Source organism: Mandrillus leucophaeus, unplaced genomic scaffold (assembly GCF_000951045.1).
Source record: "Mandrillus leucophaeus isolate KB7577 unplaced genomic scaffold, Mleu.le_1.0 Scaffold150, whole genome shotgun sequence".
NCBI lineage: Eukaryota > Metazoa > Chordata > Mammalia > Primates > Cercopithecidae > Mandrillus > Mandrillus leucophaeus.
The window spans coordinates 3,344,627-3,362,215 of NW_012101477.1; the positions used below are offsets into that span (position 1 = coordinate 3,344,627).

At 46.1% G+C, this 17,589-nt stretch overlaps 1 protein-coding gene across 1 annotated transcript in view; it reads right to left on the reverse strand.

Annotated features, from left to right (window-relative positions):
• Window positions 1-1,011: 1,011 nt before the first annotated feature.
• The window catches only part of LBP (lipopolysaccharide binding protein), a 37,175-nt gene continuing 20,597 nt past the window's right edge, over window positions 1,012-17,589 (reverse strand). Inside the window, exons 6-15 of the mRNA XM_011974977.1 lie at window positions 16,837-16,900; window positions 13,904-13,995; window positions 13,220-13,396; window positions 11,153-11,212; window positions 8,839-9,006; window positions 7,215-7,282; window positions 6,699-6,741; window positions 4,866-4,929; window positions 3,984-4,060; window positions 1,012-1,413 (exon numbers count right to left, since the gene is read on the reverse strand). Coding sequence (XP_011830367.1) covers window positions 1,369-1,413; window positions 3,984-4,060; window positions 4,866-4,929; window positions 6,699-6,741; window positions 7,215-7,282; window positions 8,839-9,006; window positions 11,153-11,212; window positions 13,220-13,396; window positions 13,904-13,995; window positions 16,837-16,900 — 858 coding nt within the window. The 3' untranslated portion in view covers window positions 1,012-1,368. The remainder of the gene's footprint in view (window positions 1,414-3,983; window positions 4,061-4,865; window positions 4,930-6,698; window positions 6,742-7,214; window positions 7,283-8,838; window positions 9,007-11,152; window positions 11,213-13,219; window positions 13,397-13,903; window positions 13,996-16,836; window positions 16,901-17,589) is intronic.

The window sequence follows — 17,589 nt, forward strand, 5'->3', positions numbered from 1 at the left end:
TTCTCCCCATGAGGACCCCAAAGCCTGGCAAATAGAAGGTGCTTAGTAAGCACACCCAGCCAAGAAATCTGGAATCCCCATTGTGGCTAAATAAATCCTTCCACATGGATTACCCAATACAGTCATTATAGCAGTCCCAGAAAGTGACTACTATAATCATCATCATCATTTCATAGACAAGGACCCCAGGGGGAAAGTGACCTTCCCAAAGCCACACGGCTAGTACTGGATGAAGCCTGTGTCCTTCACTAGTCGGCCATAGGGATGGACAGTGGTGGAAAACAAATGAACAAAAGTAGAGAGGAGAGAGGACACGAAGCCACAGCTTACCCTGCCACCAGCTGGGCGACAACACGTCGTCCCATCTTGGAACACATCTCTGTCACACACAGGGTAAATGGGACTATTCCCTGTGAATTATCTGCTAGCCTGAAGCTCCATCCATCTGCTCATTAACACAATAAAAAAATTACCAAACAGTCTTCTGACTCCCAGTCCCTGGGAGCCCAACTACATAACTTGGAAACGACTCTTTATTAGTCTAATCAAAGGCTCATTGTTCAGTAATTAGAAATCATGGCCTCTCCCTCCAGGCTTGGGGCTTATAAACAACAGTTGGATGAGCTTTTTATTGGGGTTGGACCAAAAACTTAGACAGATCCATTTCCTCCTAATTTACACCTGCTTCAATGCGGGAAAAGCAGCGGGAGGCTGAGCTTTTGCTCCAGGAGATCATTGGCTCCCCTGGCTGTAGCAGGCAAGAAATGAGGGAGGGAGCGATGTTGAAGTGAGCCCCTGCCTGAGACAGGACAAGGGCCTTAGAGAGGAGCACCGACGCTAGGTCCAGGGCTAAGTGATGTACAGAATTCCTGGTTCTCTCGTTGAGGCTCCCACAGCAGCGGCGATGAGAAAGGGGCCTTGGAGACCATAGATGGGGTTGACTATCCAAAGACCCCTGAGGTCAGAAGAGGGCAGGCAGTGATGAGGCCTGCCAAGTGATTCCATCATCTCATCATCTAATAAATATTTATTGAGGACCTACTAAGTGCCAGCACTCTGCTAGGCATGGGGATCAGACGGCAAAAAAAAAAAAAAAAAAAAAAAATTACAGTGCCTGCTTGTAAAGATATCCCAGGCCAGTTGGGGAAGGTGGTCCCTCCTGGAGGGGAAAGCAAAGTCCAGACTCAGAGATAGCATGCATGCACCTGGTGAAGAGGAGGAGGGTGGAGGCAGAGGCCAGGCAGTCCTCATCCCCGGAGCTGAGAGCAGAAATGTCTTCATTCTTCAAGAATATCTGAGACGTGCTGCACAGCTGGAAATGCAACATGCAGATCCAGATGTGGCCTCCAAGCTTCATCTTTCTTGTCCTCAAACTCTCATGTATTGGACGTTGGCACCCAAGAACAGGAAGTCCTAGGAAAAACAGGACAGGACAGGATGGTAAAGAGTATCCTCTACTCCAAAAAGATGCATATGCGATTGAAAGAGCGCCCACGTCTTGTGAAACACAAGCTCTGCCAGAATCCAGGTCAGTGCATAAATCACGAGTGTGCCTCAGTCCCTAAGCTCTCCATAAAGCATAGCTTTTCCCAGCCGCCTTCTCCAAGGTGGAGATCGATCTGTCATTCCCTGAGCTGCTGCTGCCTGACAGGCCTCTAAGTGTCCTTTGTGTCACCTAAATTTTCTCTCCTTGGCAAATAACGAAAAATTGTGAACTGCTAGGGTGTACTCTCCTGCTTTTCTTATGTTTCCATCATCCGGAGGGGCAGGAATTCTGAACCAAAGACCAAGTTCAATTCTTTCCCACAGGGATCCATCCTTTATTTTAGATGGTGAGACACATGGACAGAGTTGACCTCAAAATTCTAATGAATATTATAATATATAATAAATTTAATTACTTTCCACGTGTCAAACATTGAGCTAGAAGCTATTATACTTGCCCTCTAATCATCACAAAAGCTCAATGACGTTTAGGTTACATCCCATTTTACAGAGAAGAAAACTGAGGCCGATGAGATGAACTGTCACTCAATCTTTGATTTGAACAATGATCTGTCTGACTACTTACAAACGCTCAAGAGCAGTTAAGTGTTGAGTATCTCAGAGCCCAAAAGGGCTTTGGACATTTGTTTTTTAGATAGAACAGTTGGTCAGTGTTTCTAGGTTCCTAATCATCCCCCCTGCCCTTCATTCCCTTTAATGACTATTATTTTCTGATGTTAACAATGTACCAGGCACAGTGCAGCATCCCCCTCCTGCTAATGAGTCTGCCAACCCAGTTCATCTCACCTCAAAAGATAACCTGAAAATTGCAAGCACTGATAGACCACAAAATGCTTGGTCAGAATCATAGTTTGAGTAGTGACAATAGTTTTTCACTATTTCACTTGATATTAAAATAGTTTTTAAGTTAAGCTTAAAAAAGAACCTTAAGTTAATTTTTAAATTTTTTTTTGAGACGGAGTCTTGCTCTGTTGTACAGGCTGGAGTGCAGTGGCGTGATCTCGACTCACTGCAACCTCCACCTCCTGGATTCAAGCAATTCTGCCTCAGCCTCCTGAGTAGCTGGGATTATAGGCACCCGCTACCATGCCCAGCTAATTTTTGTATTTTTAGTAGAGACAGGGTTTCACCATGTTGGCCACGCTGGTCTCAAACGCCTGACCTAGTGATCTGCCCGCCCCAGCCTCCCAAAGTGCTGGGATTCCAGGCGTGAGCCACCGCACCAGCCTGCAGTGTTTTCAAAACGAGCTGGTCTTGAGCTTCCCTCAGGCCCCTCATGGTAGGGATGGGAGGTGGTGGTGGCATAAGGCTATGTGAAATGCCGCCTGCACCAGCAGAGGTGCCACTTCTGAAGGACACGTGGATGGTTTTGTGGCATATGGTAAGGCCCAGGAGCACCCGTCCTCCCCCTGGCCAGACATTCCCAGCTGCAGGGCTGGGCTGGGTGTCACCCATGAGTCATGGCCTCTGAAGCTAGCATATAAACCACCTCCTCCCTCACACATCCTCAGAGCCCCCTGAACCCACCAACCTTATGGATCTGGAGTCCGAGGTCGTAGAGCTGAACACGCTTCAGCAGAGGAATGGGGAAGCCTTCGGCCAACTTATCTGGAGGTTGAAGCACAACATTGAGAGAGATTGGTGAATATATAATAATTAGAGACAGATTTTTACCGAAAATGTTCTCTGCAAACTCTATATTCGCTATATTCCCATTTAATGATTTCCAAGACTATAAGGTAGGTGTGATTATTCTTTCCATTTTACAGATAAGGAAACTGAGGCACAGAGTGGTCAAATAACTTGTTCTAGGTCACACAGTTAGGAAGTGGCAGAAAGGGAATTTAAACCCAGAGAAGCTGGCTTGGAAGCCTAAGCTGTCAGGCATGGTGCTGTCTGGAGGAAGAACACATTCACGATAAGATAAGGAACAGGGCATCCACTCCCTGCCCTTTGCCTCGTCCTGCTCTCTGTTGCAGCCAAAAGAAGCAAAGCTTCATCTGAGTAGCTGGGATTATAGGCACCCGCTACCATGCCCAGCTAATTTTTGTATTTTTAGTAGAGACAGGGTTTCACCATGTTGGCCACGCTGGTCTCAAACGCCTGACCTAGTGATCTGCCCGCCCCAGCCTCCCAAAGTGCTGGGATTCCAGGCGTGAGCCACCGCACCAGCCTGCAGTGTTTTCAAAACGAGCTGGTCTTGAGCTTCCCTCAGGCCCCTCATGGTAGGGATGGGAGGTGGTGGTGGCATAAGGCTATGTGAAATGCCGCCTGCACCTGCAGAGGTGCCACTTCTGAAGGACACGTGGATGGTTTTGTGGCATATGGTAAGGCCCAGGAGCACCCGTCCTCCCCCTGGCCAGACATTCCCAGCTGCAGGGCTGGGCTGGGTGTCACCCATGAGTCATGGCCTCTGAAGCTAGCATATAAACCACCTCCTCCCTCACACATCCTCAGAGCCCCCTGAACCCACCAACCTTATGGATCTGGAGTCCGAGGTCGTAGAGCTGAACACGCTTCAGCAGAGGAATGGGGAAGCCTTCGGCCAACTTATCTGGAGGTTGAAGCACAACATTGAGAGAGATTGGTGAATATATAATAATTAGAGACAGATTTTTACCGAAAATGTTCTCTGCAAACTCTATATTCGCTATATTCCCATTTAATGATTTCCAAGACTATAAGGTAGGTGTGATTATTCTTTCCATTTTACAGATAAGGAAACTGAGGCACAGAGTGGTCAAATAACTTGTTCTAGGTCACACAGTTAGGAAGTGGCAGAAAGGGAATTTAAACCCAGAGAAGCTGGCTTGGAAGCCTAAGCTGTCAGGCATGGTGCTGTCTGGAGGAAGAACACATTCACGATAAGATAAGGAACAGGGCATCCACTCCCTGCCCTTTGCCTCGTCCTGCTCTCTGTTGCAGCCAAAAGAAGCAAAGCTTCATGGAAACAGGGTTTAAGTCTTTTGCTTTCTTTTTTGACTAGGCAGTTGGGCAATTGACTGGGAGATGTGAGTCCAGAGGCGGCTGCCTTGTGCCTTCTATATTAACTTGGTCCTCAGTCTTTGACTTGTCTCTTCAGAACGTGGGGCACTTCCACGTGTCCCTCTATGCCGCTTATAAGGAGGTTTCCCGTGCTCCAAAGAGCTGTGCCAGCCCCCAACCCTCATTAGAGCCCTGGAGGGAGATGAGGCCAACTTCAACCATCCCATGTCACAGGAAGGTCGCTAAGCTCAGAGAGAAGTGACTTGCCCACGGTCATACAGCCCCCAGGAGAGCCCTGTTTTCCAAGTCCAGCTCTCTTTCCTCCAGATGGCAGTGTCCGCTTTTGACTTGGAAAAATCCACAGTGGTTCTTACCGTTGAATTTGGGGTAGAGGGTGTTGAGGATGTAGTAGTTGAGGAGTGCTTCCAACAGCTCCGCCTGGAGGAGAACAGGAGAAGCACACTTACATCGCCACATGGCCACACGGTGGTTCCGTGTGTGCCAACATAGCAAAACGCTTGGAAAAAGCAAACTATTATTATATCATGTTACTATTTTATAAGATAAAACTCTTTTGAGATGAGCATTTATTATGCAAGTGAATAGAAAAATTTTGGAAAGTTACACACCCAAATGTCTTTCCTCTAAAGGAAGAACATTAATGTTTGACTTGTCCTTAGCCTTATCTTTAGTATTCAATTTTATTTACAGTGAGAATGTTTTTCCTGAACTACTTGTATAATTTTAAAAATTTAATAAAAACAAAATAAGCTGCTCTACCAAAATCATGAAACACAACTTTTAACCCTCACTATATGCCAAGCAGAGAGCTCAGAGCTTTGTGTGTGTGTCTGATTCAATCTTTACAACAGTCCCTCAACGTTCATATTAATGTCCCTATCTCACATATCAGGAAACCGAGGCCTACAGAATGAAAGGGACTTACTACCAACTGGGCAGCAGCATCAGTATTTGAATCTAAATTTATCTGAGTCTATAGTTCTTGTTTTTACATTTCATGCTCTGAAAACCCAATAGGATGGATTTTTGTGAAACTTTTTACTCGAATGTTTTACTTTGCAGTAAACATGCACAGATACAATATGAGTGTACCGTTATTCACTCCACCCTTTATTCTCTGAAAGGAGTCAGCCTCAGGGTCCCTGCATCTCTCCCCACAGCTTCTGTGTTTGCTTCCACTTCATAAGTGCTTTGGGAAAGTCTGGGAGGCAGGGCACAGGTGGAGGTGGTCAGTGGAGGCCAGCATCATGGAATGGTAAAAGAGAAGCCAACGACTGCACGTTAAAGTCTACCCAGCTCCTCCTTCCCTCTTTCCAGAAAGCTCTTCTCCATCACTTCGGCCCACACTGATTTTCACATTCTCTTTCCTCCTTTTATATGGGGCCGTCTACTTCACTACTTTTTCTACTTTATGGAAATCACTTCTTGGTTTTACCTGCTCAGCACTCAATCCCTCTTGTTTTGATAACAGAGTCTGTTTCCTCCCAGGGAACAACCCTCCTCGCCAGTCTTAGTCCATATGATTTGGATGTAGGTGACTGCAAATCCTGCCTCCTGGAGTATAGATGAGATCCATGCTGGGCTGATTGGCCTTGCCCAACTTCTGGCCACAGTGCTTGGCTTAAGACTGGGTGCCCAAGATTAGTCCAATGAGAGTGAGCAGGGAGTTTTTTTGTTTGTTTTTTTGTAAATTTTTAAAGAAACTGAAACGGTAGGAAACTCTGGGGCTTGCTACCAATTGGGAGAGCCTGTCTGAGAGTGAAGCTGACACAAATGAAAACAGAACAGAGAGATGGGAGAGAGATTCTTGATGCACTAATTTGAACACCTGAATCCAGCTATGCCTGAAACCTCTGATCTTTGTTTTTTCATTTATTTTTGCTTTTCAGTTATATAATCCTATATATTTCTCCTCTTTGCTTAAGACAATTTCAATTGGCTTTCTGTCTCTGGCAGTTAAAAGAATTCTGTTCAGTAGATGACTTAATTACATATTGTTTTATATTAGGATATAACTGTTCCTTGGCCCTATGCCTTGTGTTTTCAAGACTTTTACACTTCTCCAGGGCAAAAAATCAACTCTTCTCCTTTTGTATTTCCTATTATAGGTGTCATAGCAATTGCTTAGGAAACACCCCAAATTAATTAACATTCTAATCATGTCATCAATAAAAACAACAACTTACATTGAATAGTCCAACTTTGGATTCTTTCAGTTCCACTTTTACCCTGTAATGAATCAGAGAAGATTCAAAGGTGTGAGCTTTATGCAAGTCTAAGCAATGTGGGGGTCCCCAGAAGCGAGAAAGGATGGGCTTGAGAAGGCACAGGGCCAAAAGTAGGGCGGGAGCAGGAGTGGAAAAGATGACTGAGGAACTAAAAGCAGTGATACAATGATATCGGGAAGACTGTCAGAGGGCAGATGAAATAGTGTCAAAAAGCTCACTCTTTATCATTTCAGGAAGTTAATATAGGTGGGGCCTAAAATTCATACATTAAGAAGTAACAGTCTTAGTGAATTCTTTAACAATTTGAGATTTGTGGGGGCAGGACCAGCGGGGCAGAAGAATTGGGCCAATTGGGGTGAAATATAAGTGTCCTTTCCAAATGGTTTCCCCCCTCCCACCAGCTACAGAGAAGCAGCTACAGTATACAGATGGAGTCCAGCTGGGCACCCGCATGTGAGCAGGAGGCCAACTTACTTTCCTGGCTGCAGGAACCCAGTGATCTTGCTGGTATTGAAGGTCAAGATGGCGGACACATTAGTGGCCTGGAAATGCCAGTAAAAGGAAGCAGGTGTAAGTGATGAAGGTTGTATGTATAGGAAGGATGATGACGAGGGACTGTCTCCTCTCAACAAACAGCTCAATGAGCTAAAGCAGGAAATTTGCCCCTCCCAGAAGGCTCACTGTAGGTGCTCAATCAATATTTGAACTTGGACTTGAACATTTTTACTTGAAATTGTTGTCCATGATAGCAGTTAAACTTTGAACAGACTACTAAGATAAGGTATAGAGTACCTACTCTTGGAAAGCTCTAAAAAGGATCATTTCTAGTTATCTCAGGTCAAGATTCAGCCCTAGTAACAACAACAATAATGAATTATTATTATTATTATTTTAGAGATGGAGTTTCTCTCCATCGCCTGGCTGGAGTGCAGTGGTGCAATCATGGCTCACTGCAGCCTTGATCTCCTGGGCTCAAGTGATCCTCCCGCATCAACCTCCTGAGTAGATAGGACTACAGGTGCATGCTACCAGGCCTGGCTTTTTTTTTTTTCTTTTTTGTAGCAATGGAGTGTTGCTATGTTGCCCAGGCTGATCTCAAACTCCTGACCTCATGTGATTCTCCTGCCTTGACCTCCCAAAGTGCTGAAATTACAGGTGTAAGTCACCACACCCAGACAATAAATTATATTTTAATTTAAAATATATTAATAATGATACTTTTGATAACAATAACAACAATATTAAAATTGCAGCTACAGCCTCTAGGAAGAATTACCCTGGCAGAGATTTGACTTATTGATTTCAAAAGTCAAGAAACAAGAGAGCAGAGTTCTCCATCCAGCGAGCAGGGCCCCCAAAGGACACGGCATCCCTTCCCTATTAGACAGAGTCCATCAAAAAAGGAAAACTCACTCTCAATGTTTAATGCACAGGGAATTTAATATAGGGAATTTGTTATACAAGTGATGGAATTGTTGAGAAGCTAGTAAAGCATTGGTGAGGCCATCCAGAGATTAGCAGAGACAGGAGGCTGTATCCACAGTTCCCCAGGACTAGGGGAACAATGAGTGGAGGTGGAATTATGGAAGTCACCACAGAGGAGACAGAGTCACAGTCTGAGCCTCTGCCGTGGCAAAGAAAGAGGAAATAGTACTCTGGCTTCATCCTTCCTCCCCGACTTCATTCTCCTGACAGTACCTCCCATTGGCTGACCTGGAAATCAGAGTGCAAAGAAGCACGGGAAATGTAGTCTTCCAGGGTCAAATACAGACAAAGAACAAAGCAAATAGACAAAGATCTGTCTACATTTCTCCTCACAATAGCCCAGACTAACATAGTGAGAGATACATGCATTAAACAAATACACGTGCAGACAGCTACAAAGTACCTTGGTAGTAAATGCTGAGAAGAAAGATGATAGGGTGTTACAAGAAAAAGTGGCAAAGGGCATAGGTAGATTGGGGGTAAGGGCCAGCAAGAAAGCCCTCTCTGGGAAGTAATATTTAAGTTGAGACCTGGAGGAATTATCCAGGTGGTAAGTGGGGAGAAAAGCATGTGGGGAAAAGGGAACAGCATTTGCAAAGGCTCTGAACCTTACCACAGTGAGTCGGAAGACAGGCTCCTTGCTGGAGCTGGGCAGCAGCACAAAGGCGTCTATCTCCATATAGGGGTTCACAGACAGATTCCCAGGGCTGAAGTTCAGGAGCGGAGGAGAGGGCACTGATCCCTGGAGCTCCAAGTTCATGTTGGGGTAGAGCCTGGCTAACTGGGAGCAGAATTAGGAGATTACGTCAAGAGAAGAAAATATACAAGTCTGCCAGGAGAGGCCTGAGGGAGTCAGATAAAGCTGGGAATTGCTTTTGATTGATTTTATTGCCCATGAAATTCTCTGTGCCCTTTTCTCCTAACGGCAAAACTGGCCATCTCTCCATGTCAGACACAGAGTCGGCGCCATCTATTTCATGGCTGCATTGTACTTCATTGTGTACAGGTATTGTGATGGATGAAACTCTATCAAGCATCAAGTTGTCTTCAAGGTTTTGCCATTATAATGACCACCTTGGCTATTATTTTCAGAAAAACATTCCTAGAGGTGGAATTGCTGAGTTGAAGAACAGCAATGCTTTTTTTTTTTTTTTTTTTTTTGAGACAGAATTTCGCTCTTGTCACCCAGGCTGGAATGCAATGGTGCCATCTTGGCTCACTGCAACCTCTGCCTCTGGGATTCAAGCATTTCTCCTTTCTCAGCCTCCCAAGTAGCTGGGATTATGGGTGTGCACCACCACACCCGGCTAATTTTGTATTTTTAGTAGAGACGGGATTTCACCATGTTGGCCAGGCTGGCCTCAAACTTCTGACCTGAGGTGATCTGCCCGCCAAAGTCTTGGGATTACAGGTGTGAGCCACCGCGCCTGGCCAGCAATGCTTTTAAAGCTTTCGGCAGGTATTGCCAAATTGTCCTCCAGAAAAGTTGGGCCCATTTTTTCTCCCTCCCTACCTCTCCCAAGGTTTCTCCATCCCCTCATCACACTCTGCTAATTGGGCATGCTGAGGTCAGATTGCCAGTGTTTTCGAAATATGACATAGCTAGATCCCACCGTTTCTTTTTTAAAAAACTATTTACTTTTCTCTTATTATTCTTTTAATATGATATTCCACAGAATACTTCTTTTTTCTTTTCTCTCTCTCTTTTTTTTTAGCTTTTCTTTCTAAAATAGAGTCAGGATCTTGCTATGTTGTCCAGGTTGGTCTTGAACTCCTGGCCTCAAGTAATCTTCCTGCTTTGGCCTCCCAGAGTGCTAGGATTACAGGCATGAGCCACCACGACCAGCCCTAGACTCCACCATTTCAAAAGTGCTCTTAATTTTCTGTGTAACTAGAGATAGGTACAGAGTTTAATTTGGGGCAAGACTCTTCCTTTTTAGGAGGATATTCGTGGAAAAACAGTACTCCCATGAGCCTTTTGGTTATGGATATGTAAAACTTACATCCTCTTCTAGAACGGAGACGTTTGGAAGGCTGAGGGGGTAAAATGCTTCACTAAGAAGGTGGGCAGAGTTGCTTTTCCAAGCATTATAAGAGATACTGAACCTGTATATACATAGTATATCGTCAGAAAGATATGCATAATCTGGTAATATTGGCAAACTTCAGATGGGAATTGGGTGGTTAAGGGATAGGAGTGGATGTGAGACTTTCCACTCTATAACCTTTTGGATCTTTTGAATGTTGAACCTTGAGAATTTATTATCCATTCAAAAACTAATCTTTTAATAATTTTTTTTGAGACAGGGTCTCACTCTGTTGCCCAGGCTGGAGTGCAGTGGTGCAGTCACAGCTCCCTGCAGCCTCAACCTCCCAGCCTCAGATGATCTTCCCACCTCAGCCTCCCTGGCACCTGGGACTATGGCTGTATGCCACCATGCTTGGCTAAGTTTTGTATTTTTTGTAAAGATGGGGTTTCGTCATGTTGCCCAGGCTGGTCTTGAACTCCTGGGCTCAAGCAATCTGTCCACCTTGGCCTCCCACAATGCTGGGATTACAGGCATGAGCCACCATGCCTGGCGAAAAACTAGTTTTTTAAAGCACCAAGAGCATGCCTGGCACCTAGGAAGCCCTCTGTAATTGTTAGCTGCTATTCATTAGGGTACGTTTTAGGGACTATGCCAGCATTCCTTGGGATTCTTAGATAACACCAATAAAAGACTGGACAAGCTGTGGTCCCACAAGTTATGGGGCTCAGCCTCCGTTATTTAGGCTTTGAAGGGAGCAGCACCCCAGCCTTTCATGGGAGTCTCATCCTGGCCTTCTGACTCGTGGTCAAGCTGAGAGAAATGAGGAGGTTTTAAAGAGAAATCTCTGGCGTCTAGTAGGCTCGGTCTGCACTCATGGGGCACTAAGGGACTCCTTACCCGTGGGACGAAGGGTCGAAAGGACTTGGTGGTCAGTCGGATATTAGAGTCAGGCGGTATCTGAAGCAAAGAGACACGAAGAAGTTTTAGGGTGCTCCCGCTGGAGCTGAAGGTCTAAAGAAGACTGGGGAGGCGGGGGGATGTGCAAGACTGTCGCTTCTCCACGACCTGGGTTACCCTGGCAGGGATGAGATGCTTGTCCCTGCATTCACCCAAGCAGAGCACATGGGTCCCCAGCATCGTGACTGCTCTCCCATGGGTGTAGCTGATGTGTGGGTCTGTGAGGGTGAGGGTTGCAGTCACACAGACCTCGGTTTGTGTCCTGACTTTGTGATCTCAGGCCAGCCCTTTTATCTCCCTGAACCTCAACTTCCTTATCCATAAAATGGGGATAACAATAGCCCCCATCTTCAAATTATTGTGAGGGCTAAACAAGCATCTAGCACAAGGCCCAGCACATGGTGAGTGCTCCATAAAACGTAGCTATTATCATCCCACTGAAAGAGAGGCCTGTGCTGCAGGTAGAATGGGTAAACCAAACACAATGCCAAAAGCAAAGGCCTGTACAGGTGTAGGAGGCCATTCGAAGGACAAAACGACCCTCCATCTACCAGACGGCCCCTGACTTACACCAGGGTAAGCTGGACCGTCTGAGCCGAACCACACTCTTTCTCCCACCATCCTGACATCATTCATGAGGCCTCAACTTTTATGAAGTGCTTCAAGAAACAACTTTTTGAAACCCAGAAATATTACAGAAACTAGAAAACCATTAAAGGTGTGATCCACTATAAAATTCAGTCTCCCTTATGCAAAGCCGCATTGGAAACAGTTGTTTTGGGAGTGTGAGGAAGGCTGTCTCTCCTTTTCACCATGAATCATGAAATCATGTACCCTTATCACTTTAGCTACAAGGAAGCTCCCAGACAGGTTTGAGACATTAAAGAAATTAATTTATGGGCTCAGTGTCTTTATAATTGTGCTTTATTTTCACTTGATATTTATTTCCTTTTCTCTGAAACTATATGCAACTATATGATTCACTTTTATATATATATATACACACATACACACACACACACACACATATATATGTATTTTTTTCTTTTTTGACATGCAGTCTCACTCTGTTGTCCAGGCTGCAGTGCAGTGGTGAGATCACAGCTCACTGCAACCTCTGCCTCCTGGGCTCAAGCAATTCTTCTGCCTCAGCCTCCATGTAGCTGGGACTACAGGCATGTGCCACCATGCCTGGCTAATTTATGTATTTTTAGTAGAGATGAGGTTTTGCCATATTGGTCAGGCTGGTCTTGAACTCCTGACCTCAGGTGATCCGCCCACCTTGGCCTCCCAAAGTGCTAGGATTACAGGCATGAGCCACCTCGCCCGGCCTCATTCACTAAAATATTTTTGAATAAACCTCCAGAAATCATCAGGATGAGAGAAAATACGAATTAGACCAACAAGTCTAGACTAGTAAACAGGTGTAGAAGACCAAAACACAGATAAGCAAGCTGCAAAGTCTTCCACGGTTGTTATAAGGGAGAAAGAGCTTTTTTCTTTTTCTTTCTTTTTTTTTTTTTTGGAGACAGGGTCTCACTCTTTTGCGCAGCCTGGAGTGCAGTGGCACGATCTTGGCTCACTGCAACCTCTGCCTCCTGGGTTCAAGCGATTCTCCCACCTCAGCCTCCCGAGTAGCTGGGATTACAGGCGCCCACCACCACACCTGGCTAATTTTTGTATTTTTAGTAGAGACAGGGTTTTGCCATGTTGGCCAGGCTGGTCTCGAGCTCCTGACCTCAAGTGATCTGCCCACCTCAGGCTCCCAAAGTGCTGGAATTACAGGCATGCGCCACCGCACCCGGCCATGGGAGAAAGAACTTTGACTTTGAGTCTCTTGGTTACCAAAGTAAAAAGGGAGATTGTGCTAACATGTTTTTCTTGGTCTTGATTTTTCTCTTACCAATAACTTACTATTTGACTGATGTCCACAGGGGTGAAAAGGAAAGAAGGAAGGAGCAGGAGGTTACGTGTTCATTTGAGAGAGCTGTTTGCCACCATCCTCACCATGTCATCTGTGATGGAGAAGTTCAGATACCCTTCCTCGTGATAAACCAGGCTGGCCGTGTTGAAGACATAATCCGAGACGGCGAAGTAGACTATTTTGTTATGTTCCTCGGGAAGGTTTATGACTGGAGCAAGGAGGGTAACTGGGGAACGGTGGTTACGATGAAAGATTTCACCCTGGAGAGGGAAATAGGGTCCAGTTGGACTTTTCAAAGCCTGTCCCGGGGCTGGGGCCAGGTATTTCCCTACACAGTCTGATGAAGGGATGCTGGCTGGAGCACTGCCTGAAACTCCACCATTAAAGGCAGTGTTATGTCTTTTAATGAAAAGCTCCCCAGAAGCTTTGCTGTATTAACCCACAGGACGTCCTGGCCAGCCCCTCTATATGCCCTAGGCCCATCTACACTCCCTAGGCCCGCTCTGATTGGCCTCTTCTGCATGATGGGCAAGGCAAAGTAGGGGAAGAAGGAGGAGGGAAGGGTTAAGACCTGAGAGGTGTAAGACAGCCATGGAGAATCCTAGCTCTGGGAGCACATCCCACCACTCCATATCACCCGGCCCTCAACACAGTGGGAACCACTGGGAAGATGAGGACAGACCTGAAGTTGGGGGGACAGGTGGCCCAGGGAATGGCTGACCCTGAGGGAAACCCTCACCCACCCAGCCCGGCCCCAGGACCCTCACCTTAAACATCACCTCCAGCATCTGGGCTGTTGCCCGAGGGGCTTCCACTAAGCTATAATCAATGCCAGCGAAACTGTCAATCTCTGTTGTAACTGTGAATGACAACAGGGCAGAATTAGGGGCCAGGTGCCACTTTCAGCTGCTGGAGGAGGGGCAAGGGCTCTGGCTGACTCGCATTCTCTGTGACTTTTTTCAGAATCTCCCTACCAGCCCAGCCCTGAGGCAAAGAATTGCTTCTTCAAGAAAGAGACTACATGGGTTCCCTTGGATGAGTTAACAGTGGTGGGGGTGTATGCTCAGCCTAGGGCCTAAGTAGTTCCCAGACAAGTGCACACACACACACACACACACACACACACACACAGACACACACCATGAGTCCAGGCTTCACCTCTCCAGCCACACCTGGAGCTTAATGCTGAGCCAGTAACCAGGAAGGTCAGGCATGGTATGCCAGGAGGGCCCAGACACTGCCCTCCAAAACCCTGAATGAACGAATGTTCCAGGTCCCAGTATTGGGTTGCCCGCCTGGACTTCTGGTAATATTGATGTCAGCAAGTAACCGCGTAGGGGCTTGGGAGCCAAGGCATCAGAGAGCATCTCAGATAATTTATCAGGGTCTCCCCCTCCAACCTTAATGTGTGCACCCTGGACCCAGGGACTCCACTTGTTGATGGCTCCCTGCAGCCCTGTTGGCAACAGCAAGGGACAGGAAAACACCCAAATGTCCATCAGTGGGGGACTTATTAGATAAATGAGGACACATCTATGTGATGGAATACTACATGGCTGCTAACATAATAAGGGCTGTTACAACCACTTTGGAAAACTGTTTGGCAGGATCTGATAATGCTGAATCTGGGCATATCACATGAGCTTGCAAATTCACTCCCAGGTATATACCCAAAGACATGCGACCATAGGTACTAGGACATTCATAGCAGCACTACGGATAATGGCCTAAAACTGAACACCCCCCTAAGATGGCCTTCAACAGTAGAATGGACAAATAAATGGGGAAGCATCGACATGGTGGTATGCTACGCAGCAAGGAGAATAAACCAGCTGCACTACAGGTGCATGCAATGATATGCATTGACCTCATGTTTTATTTTATTTCATTTTTTTTGGAGACAGGATTTCACTCTGTGGCCCAGGCTGGAGTGCAGTGGCACAATTTCAGCCCACCGCTGCCTTGACCTCCTGGGCTCAAGCGATCATCCCACCTTGGCCTCCCAAGTAGCTGGGACTACAGGTACACACCACCATGCCTGGCTAATTTTTGTATTTATTGTAGAGATGGGGTTTCGCCATGTTGCCCGGGCTGGCCTTGAACTCCTGAACTCAAGTGATCCTCCCTCCTTGGCCTCCCAAAGTGCTGGAATTATAGGTGTGCACCACCACGCCTGACCTGACCTCATATTTTACTTTGTTTATTTATTATTTATTATTTTTTTTCTTTGTTGAGACAGAGTCTCATTCTGTTGCCCAGGCTGGAGTACAGTGGCGTGATCTCGGCTCACTGCAACCTCCGCCTCCCAGGTTCAAGCAATTCTCCTGCCTCAGCCTCCCAAGTAGCTGGGATTATAGGCATCCACCACGGCACCTGGCTAATTTTTGTATCTTTAGTAGAGACAGGGTTTCACCATGTTGACCAGGCTGGTCTCGAACTCCTGACCTCGGGTAATCCACTCGCCTTGGTCTCCCTAAGTGCTGGGATTAGGGATTATTGAAAAGATACTCAAAAGATTGTCTGATTCCATTCATGTGCAAAGTGCAAAACTAATCTTTGCGGCTGGAAGTTGGGATGGTGGCGACCCTGGAGGGCTGGGCAGTGACCGAGGGGGACACCAGGGGCTTTGAAAAAACAGTCACGTTCTGTTTCTTGGTTGGGAGCTGGTTAATGCATATAAAGACTCTTTAGCAGCACACTTATGATTAGAGCACTTTTCTCTATAGATATACTTCAATAAAAAGTTTTTAAAAATGAAATCAAGCTGGCACAGTGGCTCGCGCCTGTCATCCCAGTACTTTGAGAGGCTGAGGTGAGCAGATCACTTGAGCCCAGGAGTTCGAGACCAGCCTGGGCAACATAAAGAAACCCTGTCTCTACAAAATATACAAAAAGTAGCCAGGTGTGGTGGCATGCATCTGTGGTCCCAGCTACTCAGGTGGCTGAGGCAGGAGGATCACTTGAGCTCAAGAGGTTGAGGCTACACTGAGCCGAGATCACACCACTGCACTCCAGCCTGGGACACAGAGTGAGACCCCCTCTCAAAAAAAAGAAATCTAGAACAATGCCTATACTATGTGTATATGAACATACATATTTTAAATTATGCATATACACATAGATTCATGAGCAAAATAATACATATAAGAATGTCTGTTCATATGCTTACATGTATTTATATTTGTACATGCAAAGAAAATATCTGAAAAGATACACCCAAAACAGAGGTTCCTTCTTGGAAGAAAAGTTGGGGAGAAAAATGAACTTTTAATTTCTACTTTCTTTTTCTCTTTTCTCTTTTTTTGAGACAGAGTTTTGGTCTTTGTTGCCTAGGATAGAGTGCAATGGCGCAATCTCGGCTCACTGCAACCTCCACCTCCTGGGTTCAAGCAATTCTCCCGCCTCAGCTTCCCGAGTCACTGGGATTACAGGCATGCGCCACCACGTCCAGCTAATTTTGTATTTTTAGTAGAGACAGGGTTTCACCATGTAGGCCAGGCTGGTCTCGAACTCCCGACCTCAGGTGATCTACCCGCCTCAGCTTCCCAGAGTGCTGGGATTACAAGCGTGAGCCGCTGCGCCTGGCCCTTAATTTTTACTTTCTATATTTTTGCCCCATTTACTATTTTATAAGGTATATATATGCTCTTATAGAAATAAACAGAAATAAAATGTCCCAGGGGTGGATGGAGTGTCCTACCTGGCAGAGTTTGGAGATAAGGCTGTAGATCGGAGGACGCCGATTTCTGGATCATTTCGCAAATCTGAAAAACATGGAAAGAGAATGCCTGAGTGAGTTCCCCAGCTTTGGTCTGGCCCCATGCCCATCACTGCAGTCACACTATTCCACATGTATGCTCAGTGATCATTGGTTTACAAATATTTATAAGTGCTTGTCATGAGCCAGGTACCAAGGAAATAGAAACAATAAAAATATGTAGGCTCCCATGTGGACTCCACTACGGTCCAATTGGACTTTTCAGTCTGTCCCAAGGCTGGACACCTGAGCTAGGGAGTCACTGACCCAGCCTGAGGAGGGCGCCGGCTGGAGACAGTGCCTGAAACTCCACCGTCACCAAGTTTTCCTTTGGGAGGTCCTGGCCTCTCCAAATTTAGAGTTTAATAGCAGAACTAGACACTAACTAGAAATAGTCACACAAATAAGCATACAGTTAATATAGATAGTTCTTTTTTTTTTTTTTTTTTTTTGAGACGGAGGTTCACTTTTATCACCCAGGCTGGAGTGCAGTGGCGCGATTTCGGTTCACTGCAACCTCTGCCTTCCAGGTTCAAGTGATTATCCTGCCTCAGCCTCCCGAGTAGCTGGGATTACAGGCGCTCACCACCATGCCCAGCTAATTGTTATATATTTAGTGAAGACAGGGTTTCACCATGTTGGCCAGAGTGGTCTTGAACTCCTGACCTCAGGTGATCCACCCGCCTTGGCCTCCCA